This window comes from Podarcis liolepis (genome assembly GCF_965112155.1).
Source record: "Podarcis liolepis genome assembly, chromosome: 13".
NCBI classification, from domain to species: Eukaryota; Metazoa; Chordata; class Lepidosauria; order Squamata; family Lacertidae; genus Podarcis; species Podarcis liolepis.
Genome location: NC_139573.1, coordinates 36,920,898 through 36,942,916, shown reverse-complemented (window position 1 = coordinate 36,942,916; position 22,019 = coordinate 36,920,898). Strand labels below are relative to the sequence as shown.

General features: G+C 47.1%; 1 protein-coding gene and 1 long non-coding RNA gene across 2 annotated transcripts; one reads left to right on the top strand and one right to left on the bottom strand.

Moving 5' to 3' along the window:
- The first annotated feature begins 8,338 nt into the window (after positions 1-8,338).
- On the top strand, positions 8,339-17,948 carry SOST (sclerostin). The gene is made up of 2 exons (XM_083470309.1): positions 8,339-9,157; positions 14,759-17,948. Exons 1-2 carry the CDS (start codon positions 8,929-8,931, stop codon positions 15,178-15,180), a joined length of 651 nt encoding a protein of 216 aa, XP_083326435.1. The 5' UTR covers positions 8,339-8,928; the 3' UTR covers positions 15,181-17,948.
- LOC310690880 lies at positions 17,772-21,110 on the bottom strand. Its single transcript, XR_014518245.1, has 2 exons — positions 20,073-21,110; positions 17,772-17,914 (listed from the first exon to the last, which is right to left on the bottom strand). It is a non-coding gene; the product is annotated as an uncharacterized lncRNA (long non-coding RNA).
- Between the last annotated feature and the right edge of the window lie 909 nt (positions 21,111-22,019).

Here is a 22,019-nt window from a genome sequence, read left to right as displayed (position 1 = left end):
AAAGCATCCATGACAGATGGCCATCCAACCTCTGCTTAAAAACCTCCAAGGAGGGAGAGTCCACCACCTCCCAAGGGAGCCCCTTCCACTGTTCAACAGCTCTTACTGTCATCTAAAGGGCTTTTGGGGACAGGTTCCATTTACCCTGTGGAAAAACAGGGTAGCAGTTCATCAAAGCTTGTTGGATGGAATGTGTGCTCTCTTTCGCACTTACCATTCGTTGACGCCAGGTGGTGCCCTGACCCCTTCGTTCTGGGCAGGAGGTGCTGCAACTTCCACCTTCAGCTGTGCTGCTCGATGGCATTCCTGTGCTCCCTTCCCATCTTACAGGGATGCAGCAGCATCAAAGGTGTGTTGGGCCCACAAAGCCAATCAGGCATAGCAGTTTCATTCCCTGTTGGGTGTGTGCATGGCCATGCGTTCAGCGTCTTTGCTACAATCCTTTGCTTTCTAGGGCTGACTGATGCTGGTCAGTACATGTGGCTAGAAAAAACAACTGCATGCAATTTTCCGTTTGTTCCCTGATTTCTAGGCATGGCTAAAGCAATTTCCCATGGGCCTGCTGATTCCCCTGGGAAAACCTGCTCTTTACAGTTGCATCAGAGCAAACGTCAATTTGCAGAAAGCCTGGTTGGTGCTTGCTCCGATTCGGCGGTAGAAAGTGCGTTTTCCCTGGGGGAAGGTGGCAGGACAAGAAGAGGTGTGTGGATCAGCCCCTAGTTGTGCCATTGATCTGCCTCTGTAGAAAACTACTGATGTGCTACACTGCCTAACCTACCTCACAAGGGACGCGGGTGGTGCTATGGTCTAAACCACTGAGCCTCTTGGGCTTGCTGATCGGAAGGTCAGCAGTTCGAATCTTCGTGACAGAGTGAGCTCCCATTGCTCTGTCCCAGCTCCTGCCAACCTAGCAGTTTGAAAGCATGCCAGTGCAAGTAGATAAATAGGTACGGCTCAGGTGGGAAGGTAAACGGCGTTTCCGTGCGCTCTGGTTTCTGTCACGGTGTTCCATTGCACCAGAAGCGGTTTAGTCCTGATGGCCACATGTCCCAGAAAGCAAAGTTTGTCTGTGGACAAACCTGCTCCCTCGGCCTGAAAGCAAGATGAGGGCCGCAACCCCATAGTCACCTTTGACTGGATTTAACTGTTCACAGGTCCTTTACCTTTACCTCACAGGCTTTTTGTGAGGTTAAAATGGGAAGAGGGAGACAACCACATATGCTGCCGCCTTGAGCCCCGTGGAGTGAAGCTGGGGTAGAAATTGAATAACTAATATACCCCCCTCCCACTCCTATTCATGAGGCCATCATCTGCACATGGGCTGTCCCCTGTGCATGTGCAAAGGGCTGCCTCCAATGCACAGACCACAGCCGAACTGCAAAAGTGAATACGGCTCACATTTTAAAATTGGGTGGAAGATAGGAAAAACACAGCCCAGTGCACTTAAGAGCCAGCAGAGAATCAGTTGTAAAAAGCGTTGTAGAATACAAAAGTTTCTGACAGAAGAAGAGGAGGCAGAGAACATACAGTGCAACATTCCTCTGATTAAAATTGGGACATCCTATTCAACAACAACAAAAATTTTACTATTTATACCCCACCCATTTGACTGGCTTTCCTTAGCCACTCTAGGCAGCTTCCAACATATATTAAACCACAATAAAAGATTAAACATTTTAAGAACATTCCTGTACATGGCTGGCTTCAAATGACTCGGGGGCCGGATAACTCTATACCCTCCAACGTGTCTTGGATCAAAATAGGAACATCCTAAGGAAAAGCGGGGCATTCTGGGATCAAATCAGAAACTGAGGTGGCTTCTGTCAAATAGGTACCGTACACTTCGGAGTGGCTGAGAGAAGGGGCTCAGGAGGCCTGCCTGAGATTTCAGGAGGGAATTTCAAAACTGCAGAGCCGCTATCTAGAAGGCTGGCAGGTTCCAGGGACCTTCTCAAAGGACCAGAGAGCTAGCCCTCCTCGCCCCCGATGCCGATCTAGGACAGTGCTCATGGGTGCAAACAGGCCTTCAGATTACCTGTCACTACCTAGGCTATTGAGCCCCTGCTCACACCTTCACGGGATCAGGTTTCTGGGGGAGATTCCAGGCTGTTGCACAATTACATTTATTATATCATATTATATATTTTTATGTACTACTGTATTTCATACTGTTGAACATTTCTCCGATGAAAATAGGGATGTTAATAATAATAATAATAATAATAATACCCCGCACATTTACTGGGTTGCCTCAGGAATTCCATTTTAATGGGCATCCATTTAAAATGCTTTCGCACTGCAGTAGAGTTAATTGAACAACGCTCAAGGGTGCTGCACTGCACTTTCCCATTTCTTTTTTTAAAAAAAATGCTTCACGGGTGGATTTAGGAATGTAGCTAACTTTCCTCTCACAAATGCCCTGGAGAAAGGAACAGGCTCCACGCTAAATTACAAGGAGATGCAAATCTGCCTAGGCATGCCTCAGGGTGAAGCAACAGGTTGTATCTTTAAAGGTGAGGTTCGGCCCCTGCTTTTAATACTCAGCTTTGGAAGATGTGGAATAATATTAAGGAAAGAACCAAGCACCTCTGCCTCCATCTCTGGAGGTGTGTGTGTGTTATATGTACTCTCCTCTCAGGAGGCACAGTTAATAAAAGACTCATAGGGAACGTTAAACTTCCTTAAGGGTTTGCATGTTGTGTGTGCGAAATAAGACACCTTCTGTTTGGTGACTCAGACCCCCACACTAAAGGTAAAGGGACCCCTGACTGTTAAGTCCAGTTGCGGACAACTCTGGGGTTGCAGCGCTCATCTCGCTTTCAGGCCAAGGGAGCCAGCGTTTGTCCGCAGACAGCATGACTAAGCCGCTTCTGGCGAACAAGAGCAGCGCATGGAAACGCCGTTTACCTTCCTGCCAGAGCGGTACCTATTTATCTACTTGCACTTGGATGTGCTTTCGAACTGCTAGGTTGGCAGGAGCAGGGACCAAACAACGGGAGCTCACCCTGTCGCGGGGATTTGAACTGCCGACCTTCCGATCTGCAAGCCCTAGGCTCTGTGGTTTAGACCACAGTGCCACCTCGTCCCTTAAAGGTAAAGGGACGCCTGACACTCTAGATTTCTGCAATTATGCTCTTATCGTCAGAGCTTCGCAGACCAGAGTCCTATAGGGGGAAAGAAACAATGGGGATGGAATGCTTGCTTAAATGTCCAGGCAGAGCTGGCCACCACAATGTGTCCTATCAGGGGACAGTTTCCGGAGAAGTGTTGCACAAACAGGGAGCCCCATTCATGAAGAAAACAGGAAACGGGGGTGGGGGGCATGCGTTGGGAATGGGGAGGGTAGAGAGAACAATCCCAGATAAATAAACGCTAAGGGAAGCTGTCTGGGGCAAGGTGGACAGAGGAGACAGCGAGGGGGAAACGGAACAAACTAAACATCTGCTTTTAGGATCTCAGCTGGGAATATAGTGCAGCTATAATGCAAAACATCAGGACAGGTTCCAGCAAAGATGGAGGAGGGGGAGATAGCCTATATTTTGAAAGGAGGACGTCCGAAGCAGCTGCTACCGAGGGCTAAGCTAGGACTATATATTGCACACAAATGTGTTTACAGTGGTACCTCTGGTTAAGAACTTAATTCGTTCTGGAGGTCCGTTCTTAACCTGAAACTGTTCTTAACCTGAAGCACCACTTTAGCTAATGGGGCCTCCCACTGCCGCTGCGCGATTTCTGTTCTCATCCTGAAGCAAAGTTCTTAACCCGAAGTACTATTTCTGGATTAGCGGAGTCTGTAACCTGAAGCGTCTGTAACCCGAGGTACCACTCTACTGAAACGGAGTGGGGTGTCTTCCAGGTGTCACTGAATTATTATGATTTCTGTTATTCCTGCCCATCGGCCATGCTAGGTTTTGGGAGTCCAACAACCTCTGTAGGGCCACTGGTTCCCCAACGCTGCTTTAGATGGTAATGAAGACTGTTTTATTTGCCACCACAATGTGGTAAGCAGGCCTCGTTGTGTTTGAGGACCACCTTGAGGACCACCCCTGAATGGTGACCTGGATTTCTGCCCTGCAATTCCTGGCCTGATAACACCACTTGAGAGAAGGACAAGAGATGGTAAACAAGCCTTTTGAGTTATCCAGATGTGGTTTTAGGTCTAAGGCAGGGAATTCCGAGCACCCTTCAAAGTGTTGCTGCTGACCTTTAAAGCCCTAAACGGCCTCGACCCAGTATACCTGAAGAAGAGTCTCCACCCCCATCGTTCAGCCCGGACACTGAGGTCCAGCTCTGGTGGCCTTCTGGCTGTTCCCTCCCTGCGAGAAGCGAAGTTACAGGGAACCAGGCAGAGGGCCTTCTCGGTAGTGGCACCCGCCATGTGGAACACCCTCCCATCAGATGTCAAAGAAATAAACCACTATCTTGACTTTTAGAAGACAACCGAGGGTAGCCCTGTATAGGGACGTTTTTAATTTTTGAAGTTATGTTGTAGTTTTATAATTTGTTGGAAGCCACCCAGAGTGGCTGGGGAAACCCAGCCAGATGGGCAGGGTATAAATTTATTATTGTTATTGTTATTGTTTGTTATTAGAGACCTATGCATTCCTACATTGCAATGGGTTGGACTAGATGACCCTTGGGTCCCTTCAAACTCTACTATTCTATGATTCGATGGGCCTTCCAGTCTTTTAGGACTATCTTCCATCCCTGACCATTAACCAGCTTAGCTGTGGCTGATGAGGGTTCAGGAGTCCAACACCACCTGGAGGGCCACTGGTTCCCTAGACTTAAAACCATATCCTGCGTGGGAAACTCTTCTTTCAGCCCCAGATGAATAGTAGAATTGGATGGGACCCCATGGGAACACCTGTGGATTAAACAATATCGTGCTCTTGTTTCCGGAGGTGTTGTTTTAGCTACCTAAAGATCAGCCATCGGAAAATGAGTGGAGGCGAGTTTATTCAATGAAAGCTCTCTGCACATGTTTAGAGGTGCTCATCACCCTCGAGTCACACAGAATCATAGAACTGTAGAGTTGGAAGGGACCATGAGGGTCATCAAGTCTAACCCCCCACCCGGGCTTGAACCCACAACCCCGAGGTCTCCTGCTGTACCAGCTGAGTATTTTCATGGAGGAAGACCACCGGTGATGAGCTGCTGTGCTCACTAAGTCTATAGTGCGGATCGTATTCCTGTCAATAAAGGGTCAACTCCAATTTGCATGGTGTGATTTATTGCTGGCTCGCTCCTGAAAAGTATGGTGTAGATGTGATCCTGGACAGCTGTATAACATAGTTTGTTTTTCAATGACTTTTCAAGCTCTGATCAGGGAAAAATAAAATACGTACCAGTCCTTTGCTGAGCACAGTAAATCTTCACTCCACCTGACCAGTGAATTATTGAGTCTATAGTAATATTGCTTTGAGTGTAATATCTCCCATTCCTGTGTCCCTGCCATCCGTCAGTCACATGCAAACACACATGTCATTCGCATGGTGTGCTCATGCGCATCTCTGATTAACCCTTTCCTACCATCTCTCCACAATCCTATTTGCCCCCGGGGGCTTTTGTGCTGGCCTTTTAAATCCCGGACCAGTCGAGATGTTTGCAAACATTCCAAAACGTCTCAATCAGCAGCTAAGCCAATGCCTAGGGAGAGCTCATGTCCACATGCTGAAGCCAGCGCTCTGACAATCCGTAGCTGTGAGAGTTTTGAAGATGACAGCCTGTGCTTTAATGTTTTTATTCATACTTTTCAAGTTATACATTTCATTAGTTTTACAATCAATTTAACATTTCAAAATTTGACTTCCTTCCCCCTCTTTCTGTGGTACTTTAAATGTATTTTTAAAATATCTTCTGCATATCCAAATTCATTTAATTTGCTGATTGAATTATCCACTTTAAATATATACTTTTATGAAACTGCAGGTTGTTATAATAATCCTGCCAATGTTTTTATCTGTTTGCAATTTATCTGTAAATATTCAACAAACCATTTCCATTCCTTTATGTAAAAAGTTTGTTATCTTTTTATAACATCTTGATTTCTGATTCTTCCGGGAAGTTTCACCATTTCTGCATATTCCGTAAGTTTTTGTATCCATTCTTCCTTTGCTGGGACTTCTGCTTCTTTCCACTTTTGGGCAAGTAGCATTCTTGCTGCTGTAGTAGCATACACAAATAAATTTCTATACAATTTAGATAGCTCTGCCCCTATAATTCCCATAAGAAAAGCTTCTAGTTTTTTTTAAAAAAACAAAAGTTATTTTTAACTGTTTCTTTGCACATTTAAGAGTTTTGTGCTGTAACTAGACACATCATGAATCTTCCCCAGTAAGTGCACTAGATTATCCAAAGCTGGTTTCAACTTTGCAAATGGACAATGAAATCAAGTTTGTTTTTGAAACCCTAGATGAGCTCCATTGGTCAGTGGCCTAGCGTGGGGGGTGCAGGGGGGGCCGGCCGCACCAGCCGCAACACCTGGGGGTTAGGGTTAGGGGGCGCAAATCCACGGGTTAGGGGGCGCAAATCCATGGGTTAGGGGGCGCAAATTACTTGCCTTGCCCCGGGTGCTGACAACCCACACTACGCCACTGCCATTGGTGGAGCATGAGCCTCTTAGAAGCACAGAATTGTAGAGCGGGAAGGGACCCTGAGGATCTTCTAGTCCAACCCTCTGCAATTCAGGAATCGAACCCGCAACTTTGGCATTATCAGCACCACACTCTAGCCAACTGAGCTATCCAGGCTCTTAATCTCACGGTCATGGGTTCAAGCCCCATGTTGGGTTAAATATTCTTGCATTGAAGTGGGTATGACCTGTGGTCCCTTCCAACCAGTGCCAGATTTATGTATAAGCTAAACAAGCTATAGCTTAGGGCCCCACTCTCTTGGGGCCCCCCAAAAAAATTTAAAGGAAAAAAAACTGGATGTACATTTCCAAAATATAGGATAAAAAATAAATAAAATAAACCCTACATACAGCAACAGTATTTTGTGTTGTGTAGGCTCCTATTTGTTATCTGCAAATGGCTTTAGATACCTAATTAGGTCCATAAATTACAATATAGCATATATTCAACACAAGAAACAGCGACAATTTGCTGTTGACAAAGGACAGCTGGACATATAAAGGGCCCCATTACCTTCAGTAGCTTAGGGCCTCATCAGACCTAAACCCAGCCCTGCTTCTAATGCTACAATTCTATGATTCTTTGAGGATGAAAAACTTATGCTCCCTTTCCTCCCGTTAGCAGTAAAAACAATAATTATAATAATGTAGCATGTTCCTGAGCATCCACAGCTCTTTATCTCAGTAAGCCGTACAACAAACCTATAAGGTAGAACTTTGGAGAAGTTGCTCAGCGGTAGAACATCTGCTTCCCTGGGGGTTCTAAGTAGGATCGGGGGAAAGTCCTTTTCTGAAACCCTGGAGAACTGCTGCCGATCAGGGCAGACAGATAGACTCAATATGGGCAGGACTCGAACCCATCACTTCAAATTACAAGAAAGTCGATTCTGACTAAACACCGGGAAGAACTTTCTGACAGTAAGAGCTGAGTAGAACAGAGAAGTGGTGGGCTCTCCTTCCTTGGAGGGTTTTTTAAGCGGAGGTTGGGTGGCCATCTGTTATGGATGCTTTAGCTGAGATTCTTCCATTGCATGGGGTTGGTCTAGATGACCCCTGGGTCCCATCCAACTCTGCAGTTTTATGATTCTATGAATATAAGGCCGCTTCCAGTATTGTTAAAGGTAAAGGGGCCCCTGACCATTAGGTCCAGTCGTAGCCAACTCTGGGGTTGCGGCGCTCATCTCGCTTTACTGGCCGAGGGAGCCAACGGACAGCTTCCACTTCATGTGGCCAGCATGACTAAGCTGCTTCTGGCGAACCAGAGCAGCGCACGGAAACGCCGTTTACCTTCCCGCCGGAGCGGTACCTATTTATCTACTTGCACTTTGACGTGCTTTCGAACTGCTAGGTGGGCAGGAGCAGGGACCGGGCAACGGGAGCTCACCCCATTGCGGGGATTCGAACCGCCAGCCTTCTGATTGGCAAGTCCTAGGCTCTGTGGTTTAACCCACAGTGCCATCCGCGTCCCTTCCAGTATTCTTTGTTTTATATTCTTAATCCCTTGGGAATTTCTCTCCTCTGACACCAAGTGGAATTTCTGCTAAAAATGATCTTCCGTCAGGACCCTGGATCAGAAGGAGACTTTTGTTAAATAGGAGAATTGCCTGTCAGATTGGCCCAAGAGGATTAAGTTTGGGCTGCATTTTGTCTCCAGAGAGCTATGTCGAGCACACGATAACTGCTTGAAAATCGTAGGTGTATCAATTTCCCAGTCTGGGTTTGTGTGCAGTTTTCCCAACACAGTTTCCCCATCCCTTCATCCTTCTCAGTTCTAGGATTATGATCGGGAGACTCTGCAATCTAAGCTCTGAACCGTTCAGAAAACTCGCTGGAGTCCAGGCAGCCAAAAAAAGAAGAAAAAAGTTTTATTTCACTTTTTTTTTTTGTCCAAGTGGAGGGAGAAATGTCTGGCAGATCTATACAGACCATGACAACCCACTCATAGTCCGAGCCTTGCCAGTTTTTCTTTCCTTGAAAGAAGCAAGCAAGAGACGCTTGGGTGAGGGTAAACAGAGTTTGTAGATGCTCTGACCGCAGCTCCCCCCTCCCTCAAATTCCTCTCTGTCTTTCTCTCTCTCTCTCCACAGACAAATTGGCATGAATGAATCTTCAAACACCCCACTCAACACCCCTACACACCCCTGGCCCCTCCCACTCCCTTGCCATTGGCCAGCCGGTTTCTAAGAAGGAATTTAAAAAGGAGGCCTTGGTTTTGCATCGCTTAGGCTCCAAGAGGACAAGAAGACTGAAAGGCATCTCTCCCACAGCCTTCCCCACTGCTGCCTGGCCTGAACATGCAGACGTCTCAGGCTCTCTGCTCTTTCTGCATCTTCTTCCAAGTCTTCCTCCCTTCGGGGCGAGGCTGGCAAGTCCTTAAAAATGATGCCACGGAGATCGTGCCTGACTTCCCGGAGAATACCGAGCCGCCGGCCGAGCAACCGTATGTCCAGAGTGACAACGACACCATGAACAACCGGGCACAGCAAGGAGAGAGGCACCTGCAAGTTGCTCTGGGCAGGACGGGTAAGGAAAACAATATATATACAGAGAAAGAGAGAGAAAGCAACCTCTTCTAATTCTCGGGTGTGTGAGCATCTCTAGCTGGCTGTTGTAGCAGAGCAAGCAGGTACCGTTTGCTGCAGGTTAGTGCACACATTTGATGTTGTTCCACGGATAAGGGAAAACCTATGGTCTCACAGATGTGGACAGACTCCAACTCACATCAATCCCAGTGGTCCAGGATGATAGCAGTTGGAGTCCATCAAGATCTGGAACCTGACAGGTGCCACCACCCCTGGTTTTCATTTTTATAGAACCACTGAGTTGGAAGGGACCCCAAGGTCATCTAAGTCCACCCCCCCCCATGCAATGCAGGAAACTTTTGCCCAATGCGGGGTTCGAACCCACAACCCTGAGATCAAGAGTCTCATGCTCTTACCAGCTGAGCTATCTGTGAGCTTTGCCTCGCAGGAGCTCTCCAGGGTCTCTAGGTGAAGGCAGAGGAATTTCCCATTAGCTGGGATCGGAGGAGGAACAGTAGAAGGTGCCCTCTATGGAGTCAGACCATTGGCTCAGCATTGTTCACATGGACCAGTAGCAGCTGTCCAGGGATGCTGGGAATCGCACTCAGGAGGAAAGCAATTACTCTGCTTCTAAGCAATGGACCTTTCCCTTGCAACCTGAGATCCTTTCCCTGGAGGAGCTGGGAATTGAACCTGGAGTGCTTGGCATGCAGAGCCTGTGCTTTCTCCCCTGAGCTATGGTCTCACCCCACCACAGATTTAGTGATTAGGCTCCTGAAATGACTTTTCAGGAATTACATTGATTAACCCTACGAAGGGCAGCATTGTGCAGTCTTCGCAGGTGGTCTCCAGCCCAGGCACTGCTCAGACACAGATCCGTACAGAATCATAGAAGAGTTGGAAGGTACATCTAGTCCAACCCCCTGTAATGCAAGAATCTTTCGCCCAGCATGCATCTCGAACCTAGGACCCTGAGATTAAGAGTCTCATGCTCTACCAATTGAGCTATCTGCTTGCCTTCATGAAGGCTGCAGCACAACCTGCATTCAGACCACTCTTTGGGACTAGGACAGCCTCACGTGTTCTCCCAGGACTAGATCCTGACCCGCTTTGTTTCAGGAAGGTCCCTGCAACACAACGTGCCTTCAAGACCACACCTTCTGCCTCTTGTAATCTGCCTTGCTTGTTGCACACAGCCAAGAACTGTCCCCTGGCAAAGGAGCTCTGTGTATCATGAAAGCTTTCACACTTCATGGGCCAATAATTTTTTACAGCCATTTGGTCCCCCCAGTAGCCGTTTTCATCGGTGAGACTTAAAAGTGGCTTTTGTTTCAACCAGATTTTGTTAAACATAAAACCTATTCGGCCAGAATGTTTGTTGGCATTGCGAGAATGTCTCCTCTGCTTCCTGTCCTGCAATGCTTAGATCGTAACAGGAACGCTCGCCAAAGGACATGTGTGAAAATACTCTTAAGAAGGTAGCAATTTGTCCTGAAATATGACCCACGAACACTGTGGAGTATTGTGGGATGATATCTTTTATTAGGGCTCTATTTACAGGTTTTGCAATGAGACAGTATGATGTTCTGACCTCTGGGGTGGAGGAGAAATTGATTTCAATTTGCGTTTAAAGGCACACCTACTTAATTCACATTCTCTGAAACAATATGCAAAATATAGGAAGTTTTAAAAATTTGCACTGCTCTGAATTTTGCAGTGCTGCTCATCAGCTAAGTAATTTGTGCAAAAGGGCACATACTAGGGTAAATGTCCATTTTTGTAAGTGGAAAAAATGACAATTTTTAAAAGATAAATGTGCATAGAAAGGCATATGTTGCTGAAAATAAGATACAAAAATGCTTTGTATTAGGGAAAACTGATTTTGCAAAAAAAGCATTTGAAGATATTTGCACTAAAATGCTGGTGAATTTTCATGAGAAAAAAAATTGCTAAATGATGTGGAGATCTGGAGATTGGAAAAACTGAAACCAGCCTATTTCCCAATCCTTACGAACTACATCGTGGTGCTCTTTGCAATGTCCCTTGCCAAACTAGAAGGCTGCTCCCCACAAACTTGCTAGAAATGGCAGGCTGGGTGGGAAGGACTGGCTGACTGAGCTACTTTGCCTGAAAAACAGATCTGTGTATGGATAAGCACCCAGCATGTGCCTTGCCATGACAGGGTGAGAGAAGGGGGTCTTACTCATAGAGTAATTCTGACTCCAACAGTTTGCAGATAGGGAAAACAAAACTACTGTTTGTTTCCCCTTTATTTTGGCCCCATTATAAAATATGAGAGGGAGAACTGATGCAAACAAAGCCTTTTGGGTGCACCCTAGATGTAACTCATTCCATTTTGAGGTTGCTGATGTATGAAAGTTCCCCTTTTCTCCACAACCTGGACTGAAGCACCCAGAAATGTACCCAGAAATGGGGGTTGGATCTGGAATAGCTCAGCCCGTAGACCATGAGACTCTTAATCTCAGGGTGGTGGGATCGAGCCCCTTCTAAAAACACGTGTGTGTGTGTGTGTGTGTGTGTGTGTGTGTGTGTGTGTGTAAATCCTAACTTCAATATCCTTGCAAAAATTCTGCTGCACAGGGTTGTATCCAACTAGGAGCAAACCCGTTGCAATTAATGAACCGAAGTGAGCCGTGTCCTTTAATGGGTTTACTCTGAGTAGGACCAGTATTGCCGGCACCCCACAGGATCTTGTCCTCCCCTCAATCACAAGAGGACAAGGGTTAGAATCACAGAATTGGAAGGAGCCCGGGGGCTCAAGGTCTGAGCTATCTTGTACCATAGAACAGAACCATATACTTGGTTAGGCTTTGCATGACAAGCTTGTAGCTACATGGAGGTGCAGAAGCCTTGTTCTCTTTTCCACTTGTGTGTGTGCAGAGGAGGGGGGGGGTCCCTGTCAGGACTGCAGCTGGGGAGGGAAGGCTCAAACCTCCTCATCCCCACGCCCTGTGGTCCTGATGAAAACCCTGCCCTCCCCACAATGCCAATTGCTAAATTAAAAAATAAAATTAAAAAAAGCAGGTGCCGTTGCTATTCGTGCAATGAAAGTGACTTCTCGCTTGGCCCGGAGCGTGCGGCTGTTTCAAGGCGTAAGTGACAGCCCTCTGACAATGTGTGTCTGTGGGATCTTGTCACCAACAACCGCATGAGAAGTTGGCACACTCGCAAGCTCCTTCCCATGTTCTGTCTCGGATTATCAGCCCACTTCCTGCTTCTGTCCGCATGGGGGAAGCTCATACTTTGTTTAGGAAACAGTCACCTTCCTGAAATTGGGCTGAGCAAGCAATTCTAGAATGTTCTTCCTCTGGGTCACAACCATACCTGTTCCTCTCCGTTATCAGAACAGCTCCCCTTTTAGAAACAAATCCTTTGTGTTGCCTATCTGCATATCACTCCTTACTGATTGTTGTTGTTGTTGTTAAAGGGGTTGTGAGCTGCTTTGGGATTTTTCACAGCCCCAACGCCTTCACATTCCCATTGAATGATCTCCTTCCTCTTTTTTTTTTGCAAGCTACATCAAAGTTTTTGGCTGAGTCCAATTTCTGGATGGGCATTGTGCTGTCCTGTTACTCAGAGGCCTGCAAAAATGCAAGCCAGAGACTGCCTCCTGAGACCCCACATTTTCCAAATTACCTGGAGGACCAGTCTAAGGGAGAACAATCTATGGGGTCCTCTTGACGAAGAGAATCTAAGAACATAAGAAGAGCCCTACTGGATCAGGCCAAAGAAGGTTTCCACCCCCATCGTTCAGCCCAGACACTGAGGTGCAGCGCTGAGGGCCTTCTGGCAGTTCCCACACTGCAAGAAGTGAGGTTACAGGGAACCAGGCAGAGGGCCTTCTCGGTAGTGGCGCCTGCCCTGTGGAACGCCCTCCCTTCAGATGTGAAGGAAATAAGTAGCTATCTTATCTTTAAAAGACATCTGAAGGCAGCCCTGTTTAGGGAAGTTTTTAATATTTAATGCTGTATTGTTTTTAACACTCTATTGGAAGCTGCCCAGAGTGGCTGGGGAGACTCAGCCAGATGGGCGGGGTATAAATAATAAATTATTATTATTATTAAAGATGATGATGATACCTCGCCTATCTAGCTGGGTTTCCCCAACCGCTCTGGGCGGCTTCCAGCAAAATATTAAAGTACAATAATTCATCAAATATTAAAAGCTTCCCTAAACAGGGCTGCATGTCTTCTAAAAGTCAGGTAGTTGTTTATTTCTTTGACATCTGGTAGGAGGGTGCCACCACCGAGAAGGCCCTCTGCCTGGTTCCCTAGGCAGCTTCCTGTTCTCACAGGGGCCAGCCAAATAACTATAGGAAACCCACAAGCAGGTCCTGTGTGTGACAGCACTATCCCCAGTAACTAGTATTCAGAAGCACACCACTTACAATGTTGGAATATCATCGCTAGTAGCCATTCATAGCCTTATCTTCCAGGGATTTGTCTAAACTCCATTTACAGCCATCCAAGTTTCACTCTGATGTTTTGTTCTGCCCTGGAGAATGGGGGTTCATATTCCAGAAGCAAGGAATGTGAATCCACAACCCTCACTCACAGTCACCAAGGTCTCTGTGACTCCCCTGCAATCTCCTGATCAAGAAGGCAAGTCTTGGAGACATCTAACCATGCCAAAGTGGCCAGCTTCAAGGGAGGGCCCTGTCCTTTTAAATTTGTGCCCGCTAAGAAGCGGGAGCCGACAGATACCCAGCAAAACTATTCTGCTACTAAAGTTCCCTGTTGACATCTGGTCATTGTAGGAGCCACACCTGCCTCCCCCCAGGAGCTCTCCAAGGTCCTGTAGAATCTGCCTAAGGCCTAGTTCTGACATAGCAGGTAAGGAGGTAGCAAACCTGTTTCTGGGTTGTACCACTTCAGCCTGCCGGTGGATTTAATAAAATGTATATATTCCTAATTGCAAGAGGCGGGGAAAAAACCTCCAGTGGTTTACAGTTAGCTTGTAGCGTGTTCCAGGTAAACTCTCACTACTCCCCCCCACTCCACATATTTTTTATGTATTAAGGCTTTTTTAAATGAAAGAGCGTTCAGCCGTGTGAGCGCCCTCCATTGGTCTGAAGTGGAACATCCTAGTGGTACAGCTGTTGTTTTTCTGAATTTGGAACAGGCTAACTAATGCCCTGTCAGGTGAGCTCACTGACTGGCCAGAATTTTAGTAGTGCGTAGAAATCTCTACTTGACTCCTGCCAAATAACAAATCAGATAGAATCCACTGAAGACTGACGGCTGGTTTTGTGCTCATTCAGAGCATCTAGTGCCGTCTGGACGGATGTGGAATATTTTCAGGATCGAAGCTTGCATTTCTTCCGGGGGAGGTGGCGGATGTTGCATACTGGTGGTAGGTGGGACAAAATCCAAAAGTGTGCAGGCCCAAAGATCCTAGTAGTTGGTGGGGCTACTGAGGGGAAACAATAGGCTTGGTTACCCTCCTCCCAAGGTGAGGGGAAGCGACCTAGCTGAGCCTGACAGGAAAGCTAACTCTATGGTATTAACCCCTTCATGCAGTAATTCAACTTCAGCATGCTGGCTATTCCACAAAAAACAACCCATCCTTCTTTCTGTCTTAGAACCCCTGGAATTCAGCTGCCGGGAAACATACTCGACCCGCTACATCACCGATGGTCTGTGCCGCAGCATCAAGCCGCTAAGGGAGCTGGTCTGTTCCGGCCAGTGCCTCCCCTCCCACCTGCTCCCCAACTCCATTGGCAAGGGGAAATGGTGGCGGCAGAACGCCTTGGATTACCGCTGCATCCCGGCGCACAGCCGCTCCCAGCGCATCCAGCTGGCCTGCCCCGACGAGGAGCTGCGGACTATCAAGATCAGAGCAGTCACCGCTTGCAAGTGCAAGCGCTACACCCGCTACCACAACCGTTCCCAGCTCAAGGATTTCAGCAAAGAGGCCGCCCGGCCACAGAAGAACAAAAAGCCACGTCTCTCCAGGGCCAGGGGCAGTAAGGCCAACCAGCCGGAGCTGGAGAACTCCTACTAAGCGGAGGGGCCGTTGGCGAGGCCCAGCCCAGATTTTTGTTTTCTGCATGGCCCACCCTCTCTTTTCATTGTTGTTGATGGCGAATGGATAAACATGGAACGGAGTGAGCGGGGGATGGTGTCGAGGGGTCTCCATGGCCGCCGCCCCGGTTGGAGGTTCAGAGCTCATGCAGCCCAAAAGCTATCCGACTCTCCTCAAGGTGGTCGGACGAGAGAGGTGAAGGGTGGGGTGGGGGGGAATGGACAGAGCGAAACTGAGCTGGAGGAGGCCTGAGAGATGAGTCGCTCAGAGGGTCCGCAAGGGGTGGTGTGATTCGAAAGGCCAAAGCGTGTGAGCAGGGCCTACTTGTTCCGCTGCCTCCCTTTCCTTGCCCTGACTCTGTTTGACAAAGGACTGGCGCCTCTCTGCGAAAGCAAACATCAGTTTAGAACCAGGTGACATCTCTCCAGGTGTGTGCTTACCTGCACGCCTTCTCTGCTATCCTTGCTTCTTCACACGTCGCACATTAATGCGTCGCTCCTTGTTGTGCCGCAGCATTGCCTGAACTATGCGCTAAGGTCTTGGTCGGCGGGACGTATTTGCTTCCTGTCCTGTGATCTGTTGGGTTGCCCCTCCATTCACCAGGAGAAATGGGACACTTACAAAATTAAAAATGAAATCACGCCTTGTTGTACAGTGCCAAATGCACACATGTCTTTGCAGACAGCTTACTTTGCAGGGGCAAGTTGGACCAGGAAACCCAAAAGAACCGGGGGGGGGGGGGAGATTTTAAAACCATGCAGTATTGTACAGAGCCTGCCTTGTACATAAATATAGGGTGCTCGAAGGCTGAATGTGGCTTGCTATTTTAGGGTCAGAAAGTATATACCATGCAGCAGCCTTTTACTAGTATTCTGGGAGTCCCATTTTTTTTTTAAAGGGAAAGGCAAAACAAGTTTCTAGTCCTCAAAGTGGCAGAAAAAAATATTTCTTTTTGGGCAGGGGGTGTTTTTTAGGAACACAAGAGGGGATCCAGATTCATTTTCTCCAGTCAAGTGGATTCAATCTGTTTGTGGAAATAGGTTTCTAAACATGGACCAGATATGCTAGCTGTGCAGAAGTTAGAGGTCTGCACCATGGAGTTACTCCTTTCATTTGTGATGTGTTCATCAACAGGTGCCTCAGCCTCGGCACATGTGGAGCCACCCTGGTGTTCCCTGGTTTGTCTTGACCATTTGTTGATTCTTAGGATGCCGTTGATCTGGTCCAACTCAGTATAATGTGGCTTGTCGGTTTAGGCATTTGCCACTCCCCCCCCCCTAGCCTTTGATCTGGATTAGAACTAGAATGTTGTTTCTACAATGTCAACACACAGCTGATGCTTAAAAGCTGTTCTCTGCAACAATGAGGGCTAGAAACCTTCTTTTAAAACATAGAATACCTTTTCTCTGCAGCAGCAACAATAATAACCAAGGATAAAGAATTACCATTGCACCCATAGTGCTGTGAGTGATATCCTGATACAAACCTTTTGTGCAGGAAGTCATAGATATTCCCATTTTGCTCCAGCGAGCTTTGCAGTCCAAGCCTATGGGTGCAAGTCTCACTGCAGTCAAAAGGGGCTTCCTCCATATGTGTTAGTTTTGCGTCCGTTACGATCCTATCCATACCTTCTCAGAAGTAATTCCCACTGATTTCAGCAAGGCTTAGGGATGATTAACTTTCCTCTGCTCTTTCCAGGCATGGTCCATGCTTTAATGCTCTGTGTCTGAGCACCTTTTTTTTTTTTTTTGCTCCAGAGATTTTCCACGGAAACCAGCTCTTTAAAGCTGAATCGGAGCAAATGGCAATCTGCAGAAAACCCAAATTGACATTTGCTCCGACAGAGCACCAAAAAGCGGGTTTTTGCAAGGAAAGCTCCAGGGCAAACACACACACGTTCAGATCTGAGTTTAAACCACAGACCTGTGCCTAGAAAGAGAAGGGGGGAAAGTTAAAAGATGACCCCTGAGTCCTAAGTAAGTGGGTATATTTAGAGACTGTGACCTGCCAGAAGGCACCCAATAGACTTATCGCCAAACTAGGATTTGAAGCCCAACAAAGACCGATATTCTGTCCACTGGAGACCTATTTCTAGATGCCTCATGGCTGATCCAGAGAACTTTGAACGTGCTGCCAATTCTGCCGTCACTGAAACAGGAATTAAAGTAATTTTCCGTTTCTGAAACGAGCAGCACCCAGGCCTCAAGCCTCCTTGGAGTTCATTCCCTCGACTTGGACACCTTCCCCCCTAAATCCAGATGTGCGCGTATTGGTTATTCGGCAGTGGGAAACATGTGCTGCGCATGAACTCAGCTGCGCTTGGTTTAGTGCTCCCTTCCCATTCGTTTAGCATCCTCCGGGCATCAACATCTGGACAGCCCATACGGAATCGGCAGCCCTTCCAGATGTTGCTGGACTTCAAACCTGCTTTAAACAAGACAAAATTCAGCACCTGCGTATATCCCTTCCCCCAGTTGTTCCTGCTTCATCAACTTGTAAGATGTGTGCGTGGCCTTTAGGATTTGTTTCCACTGGTCGACTTGGCAACGGAAAAACTGCATTTCCCAAGATTAAAATGGCATATTTATTATTTCCCTGTAAAAAGTATTTATGCGACGACTTTCTTTCTTCTCTGCTCTTCATCATGTAGCAACTGGGCAATCCTGCTCCTGAGATATTTAGCTTGACGTTTCAGAGTTATACAGATATATTCCTAAAAAGCATTAAATGAATAAAGTCATGTCCATGGAAAATGATGACTGGTGCTTTTTTTTGTTTTTTTAAATGTGCAATGCAGGGGTTGTTAACCTGGGGGCCATATGGCTCCTCTAGACAGCCATCTTGGGGCTACATAGCTGCGGTGGGCGGGGTCAGAGGCAAAAGTGGGTGGAGCCACAGACATGAATTTTACACCCTCTCTATCCTCCGCCCAGACAACGAAGAGGCATTATCGGAGCTCAAGGACTGTCAAGGGGCTGACAGGACAAGCAGGTCACTCACAGGCCAAAGAGGGAGATACGAGGCTAATATGCAGTTAGCGTAGCTTCTTTAATAATAATAATAATACAGTGGTACCTCAGGTTACATACGCTTCAGGTTACACACTCCGCTAACCCAGAAATAGTGCTTCAGGTTAAGAACCTTGCTTCAGGATGAGAACAGAAATCGTGCTCCGGCGGCGTGGCAGCAGCAGGAGGCCCCATTAGCTAAAGTGGTGCTTCAGGTTAAGAACAGTTTCAGGTTAAGTACGGAGCTCCGGAACGAATTAAGTACTTAACCTGAGGTACCACTGTATTATTAATATTATTACCACTGTAATACTAATAGTAATAATAAATTTTATTTATACCCCGCCCTCCCCAGCCAAGACCGAGCTCAGGGCGGCTAACACCAGATATAAAAACAATTGATTTAAATACAACTTAAAAACAAGATTAAAATACAACATTAAAATGCAGCCTCATTTCAGTAGGAACACAAATCAAAAACTTTTTGGGGGATGAAAATGCCTCTCCTTTGCTCTCTAGCCCTCTGAGTCAGGTCTTCACCCCTGTAATCTTCCGCTATGGCAGAAACCTACTTTCTGTGCCTGTCTGGCCTGTTCCTCAGCAACATCCTTTGCATTCTGGGGGTCAGGGGGCTGGAGATACTGTGCTGTTGGTGGCACAGGAGAGCTCTGTGGCAATTATGCTTTAATTATGCGGAAGTTTCCCTGAGTCGTTTGGCCCTTTTTAAACAGTTCTCTTTTTCCCCTCCTAGAAAAGACTGCGCAAAACTCGTGGTTTAAAAGTTTAAAATAACAGATTGCTTTACCTGGTATACTGGAACATATTTACATGAATTTATATACGAGGCTGACTAATATTTGCAGAACTGATTCTGAGGCACATAGCAGCATAAAACAACATCTGCTGCTCTCACAGTTAAAAATCCCTCTCTCAAAAGCTGCAGGGTCTGGCTCCCCTCTGTCGGAGTCAGCATGCAAACTGGAAACCTCATCTCTTTGTCCTGTGCTGGGCCCATCTGCCTCTCCGTGATCCCTCACACATCCTGCTACTCGTATCCCCCAGTGGGTCCCCTGCTCTGAGGTGTGGCTGGTATTCCACCACCAGGATCCGGGATCTAAATCGTCATCTTCTGTGCCCTCCCTGAGGGCTCTTGGGCAGGTAACTCCCACCGCCCTTCCTAATCCTGCCAGTTTCTGACAAGGACACCGTCCAGAGAGGCAAAAAAACCCCAAACCAAAACACCCCCCCCATACAAGGAGCCTATGAAGTAAAACATTTGAAGGGTGTAGTGTGACTCATGCAACATGTTGGCGATTAATATACACAGAATAATAAATTATCCATTCTTTATCAACCTTCTGAGAAAAATACAAATCATTAAACAAAGCCACAGAGACTTGCGTACTACCCAACCGAAGATGAACTTATAATGTCTGATTTCAGTAGGTTTTTCAAATGCTTAACTCAGTCTTTTAGATAAGTTCATGAAGATACCAACAAAAGGTAAGTTCGGTGTTATTCACTGAAATATACTCAGAGTCGCAAAGTGATTTCATGCTCTTTATTCAGCTCATAGTGGTGAGGAGGAATGAATGGAAGTCCCCTCACAGTATCTGCTTTATATACATTATTTACACAATGGGCTGCACATGATTGGCTAATCCCGGAATTCTACTGTAAGCCAATCAGGTTGTGGATTCACTTCTATCTGGAGCAGGATTGGGTGGTTCCTGCCAACCAATCATACTGCTGCATTGTTCTAGGACCAATAAGACTGCTGCATTCTGAATCCTATTGTTCTAGGACCAATCAGACTGCTGCAGTTTGGATCCTATTCAACTCAGTACATAACATTCACAATGCCGAGAGATGCTAGTGGAGTTGTAGATAGGTGTTAATGAAGTTGTAGACGACAGGGTGCCAGCGTTTTGCACCTGTTTCACCCTGGCAGCCCAAGTAATCAAGAGGCCGCTGTTTGCCCCCGATGGGGCCCTTTTACTGGGGCTTGCAAGTAGCACTCTCCCAAGATAGTTTTCTGGGCTTCTTCAGTGGTCTAATCTCAAAGTCTTGATACATATATTTGATATTCAGTCTTATAGAGAATACTCTTTCTTGGCTTAAGCTCAAGAGACTGATTTGCTTTGAAGGGTGTAGCCTGGGAAGAGAGTGTTTGGCTCAGGAGAGTGTGTGGCCTGGGGAGAAGTCTGAGGGCTGGATAAACTGGACTTGTATTTCACACCTGAGCCTGAGGTCTCCCACCTCGTTGGTGTAATGCAAATATTGCAGGCCATTGTGTAGCGGGTGGGGGTGGCGGTGGGGGCAGTTGCCCTGGGCTCAAAATTGGCACAAAATTCCAACATCCGGTGCTGGCTTAATACAGTTGTGTGCATCCGTTGAAATGGCTTCTCCTGTGCGAACCAGGAAGTGACCTCTCCAGACAACGGAACAACTCTTCTTTTCTTATCTCTGCAGCTGCAATCTCCTGGGTGATGTAGACATTGTTAGGCAATTGAATGTGCATGGGTACTCAATCCATTTCCCTCTCACCCACCCTGGGCACTGGCAATCCATGCTACACCACTGGTCGCAGGATAGGAAAGTTGGAGGAAACCAGACGGTTGCCCCGTCTCATCAGTACCTCTCCAGTTGCTGCCTAAGCAGGCATATTTTCATTTTGTTTCACTTTTAATTTGTATGTTGCCTTTCTGTTTACTATACACAAGGTGATTTACAAGTTGAAGAAGAAACAAAGTAGACGGGGGAGATTGTACATGTAATAACATTCTGATAAAATACAAAAAAGGTCACAATAACTTTAAAACAGTCAGCTTATATCAAACAAAGCAGTGTTCAATAATCCAGTATTCAACAGAATAGTAAATGGTAAAATTAAATATCAGCAAAATATCAGCACCTGCCCTGCACATAAGGTAAAGGTAAAGGGACCCCTGACCATTACATCCAGTCATGGCCGACTCTGGGGCTGTGGCACTCATCTCGCTTTATTGGCCGAGGGAGCCGGCGTACAGCTTCTGGGTCATGTGGCCAGCATGACTAAGCCGCTTCTGGCGAACCAGAGCAGCACACGGAAACGCAGTTTACCTTCCCACCGGAGTGGTACCTATTCATCTACTTGCACTTTGATGTGCTTTCGAACTGCTAGCTTGGCAGGAGCAGGGACCGAGCAACAGGAGCTCATCCTGTCATGGGGATTCGAGCCACCGACCTTCAGATCGGCAAGTCCTAGGCTTTGTGGTTTAACCCACAGCGCCACCTGCATCCCTTGCCCTGCACATAGAAGGCCACAAATTCATCTCCAGGTAGGGCTGGGAGAGACACCAGTCTGAAATCCAGGAGAGCTGTCAGTACAGACAGTAAGGTAAAAGGTAAAAAGGTAAAGGACCCCTGGACGGTTAAGTCCAGTCAAAGGTGACTATGAGGTGTGGCGCTCATCTCACTTTCAGGCCGAGGTTAGCCGGCGTTTGTCCACAGACAGCTTTCCGGAGCATGTGGCCAGCAGGACTAAACCGCTTCTGGCGCAACAGAACACCATGATGGAAGCCAGAGCGCACATAAATTCTGTTTACCTTCCCACTGCAGAGGTACCTATTTACTTGCGCTGGTGTGCTTCGAACTGCTAGGTTGGCAGGAGCTGGGATAGAGCAACGGGCGCTCACTCCATCAAGGGGATTCAAACCGCCGACCTTCTGATCGGCAAGCCCAAGAGGTTCAGTGATTTAGACCACAGCACCACCCACGTCCTGTAGAGCTGTCAGTACAGAAAGTCAAACCAAAGGTCTGACTCAGTAT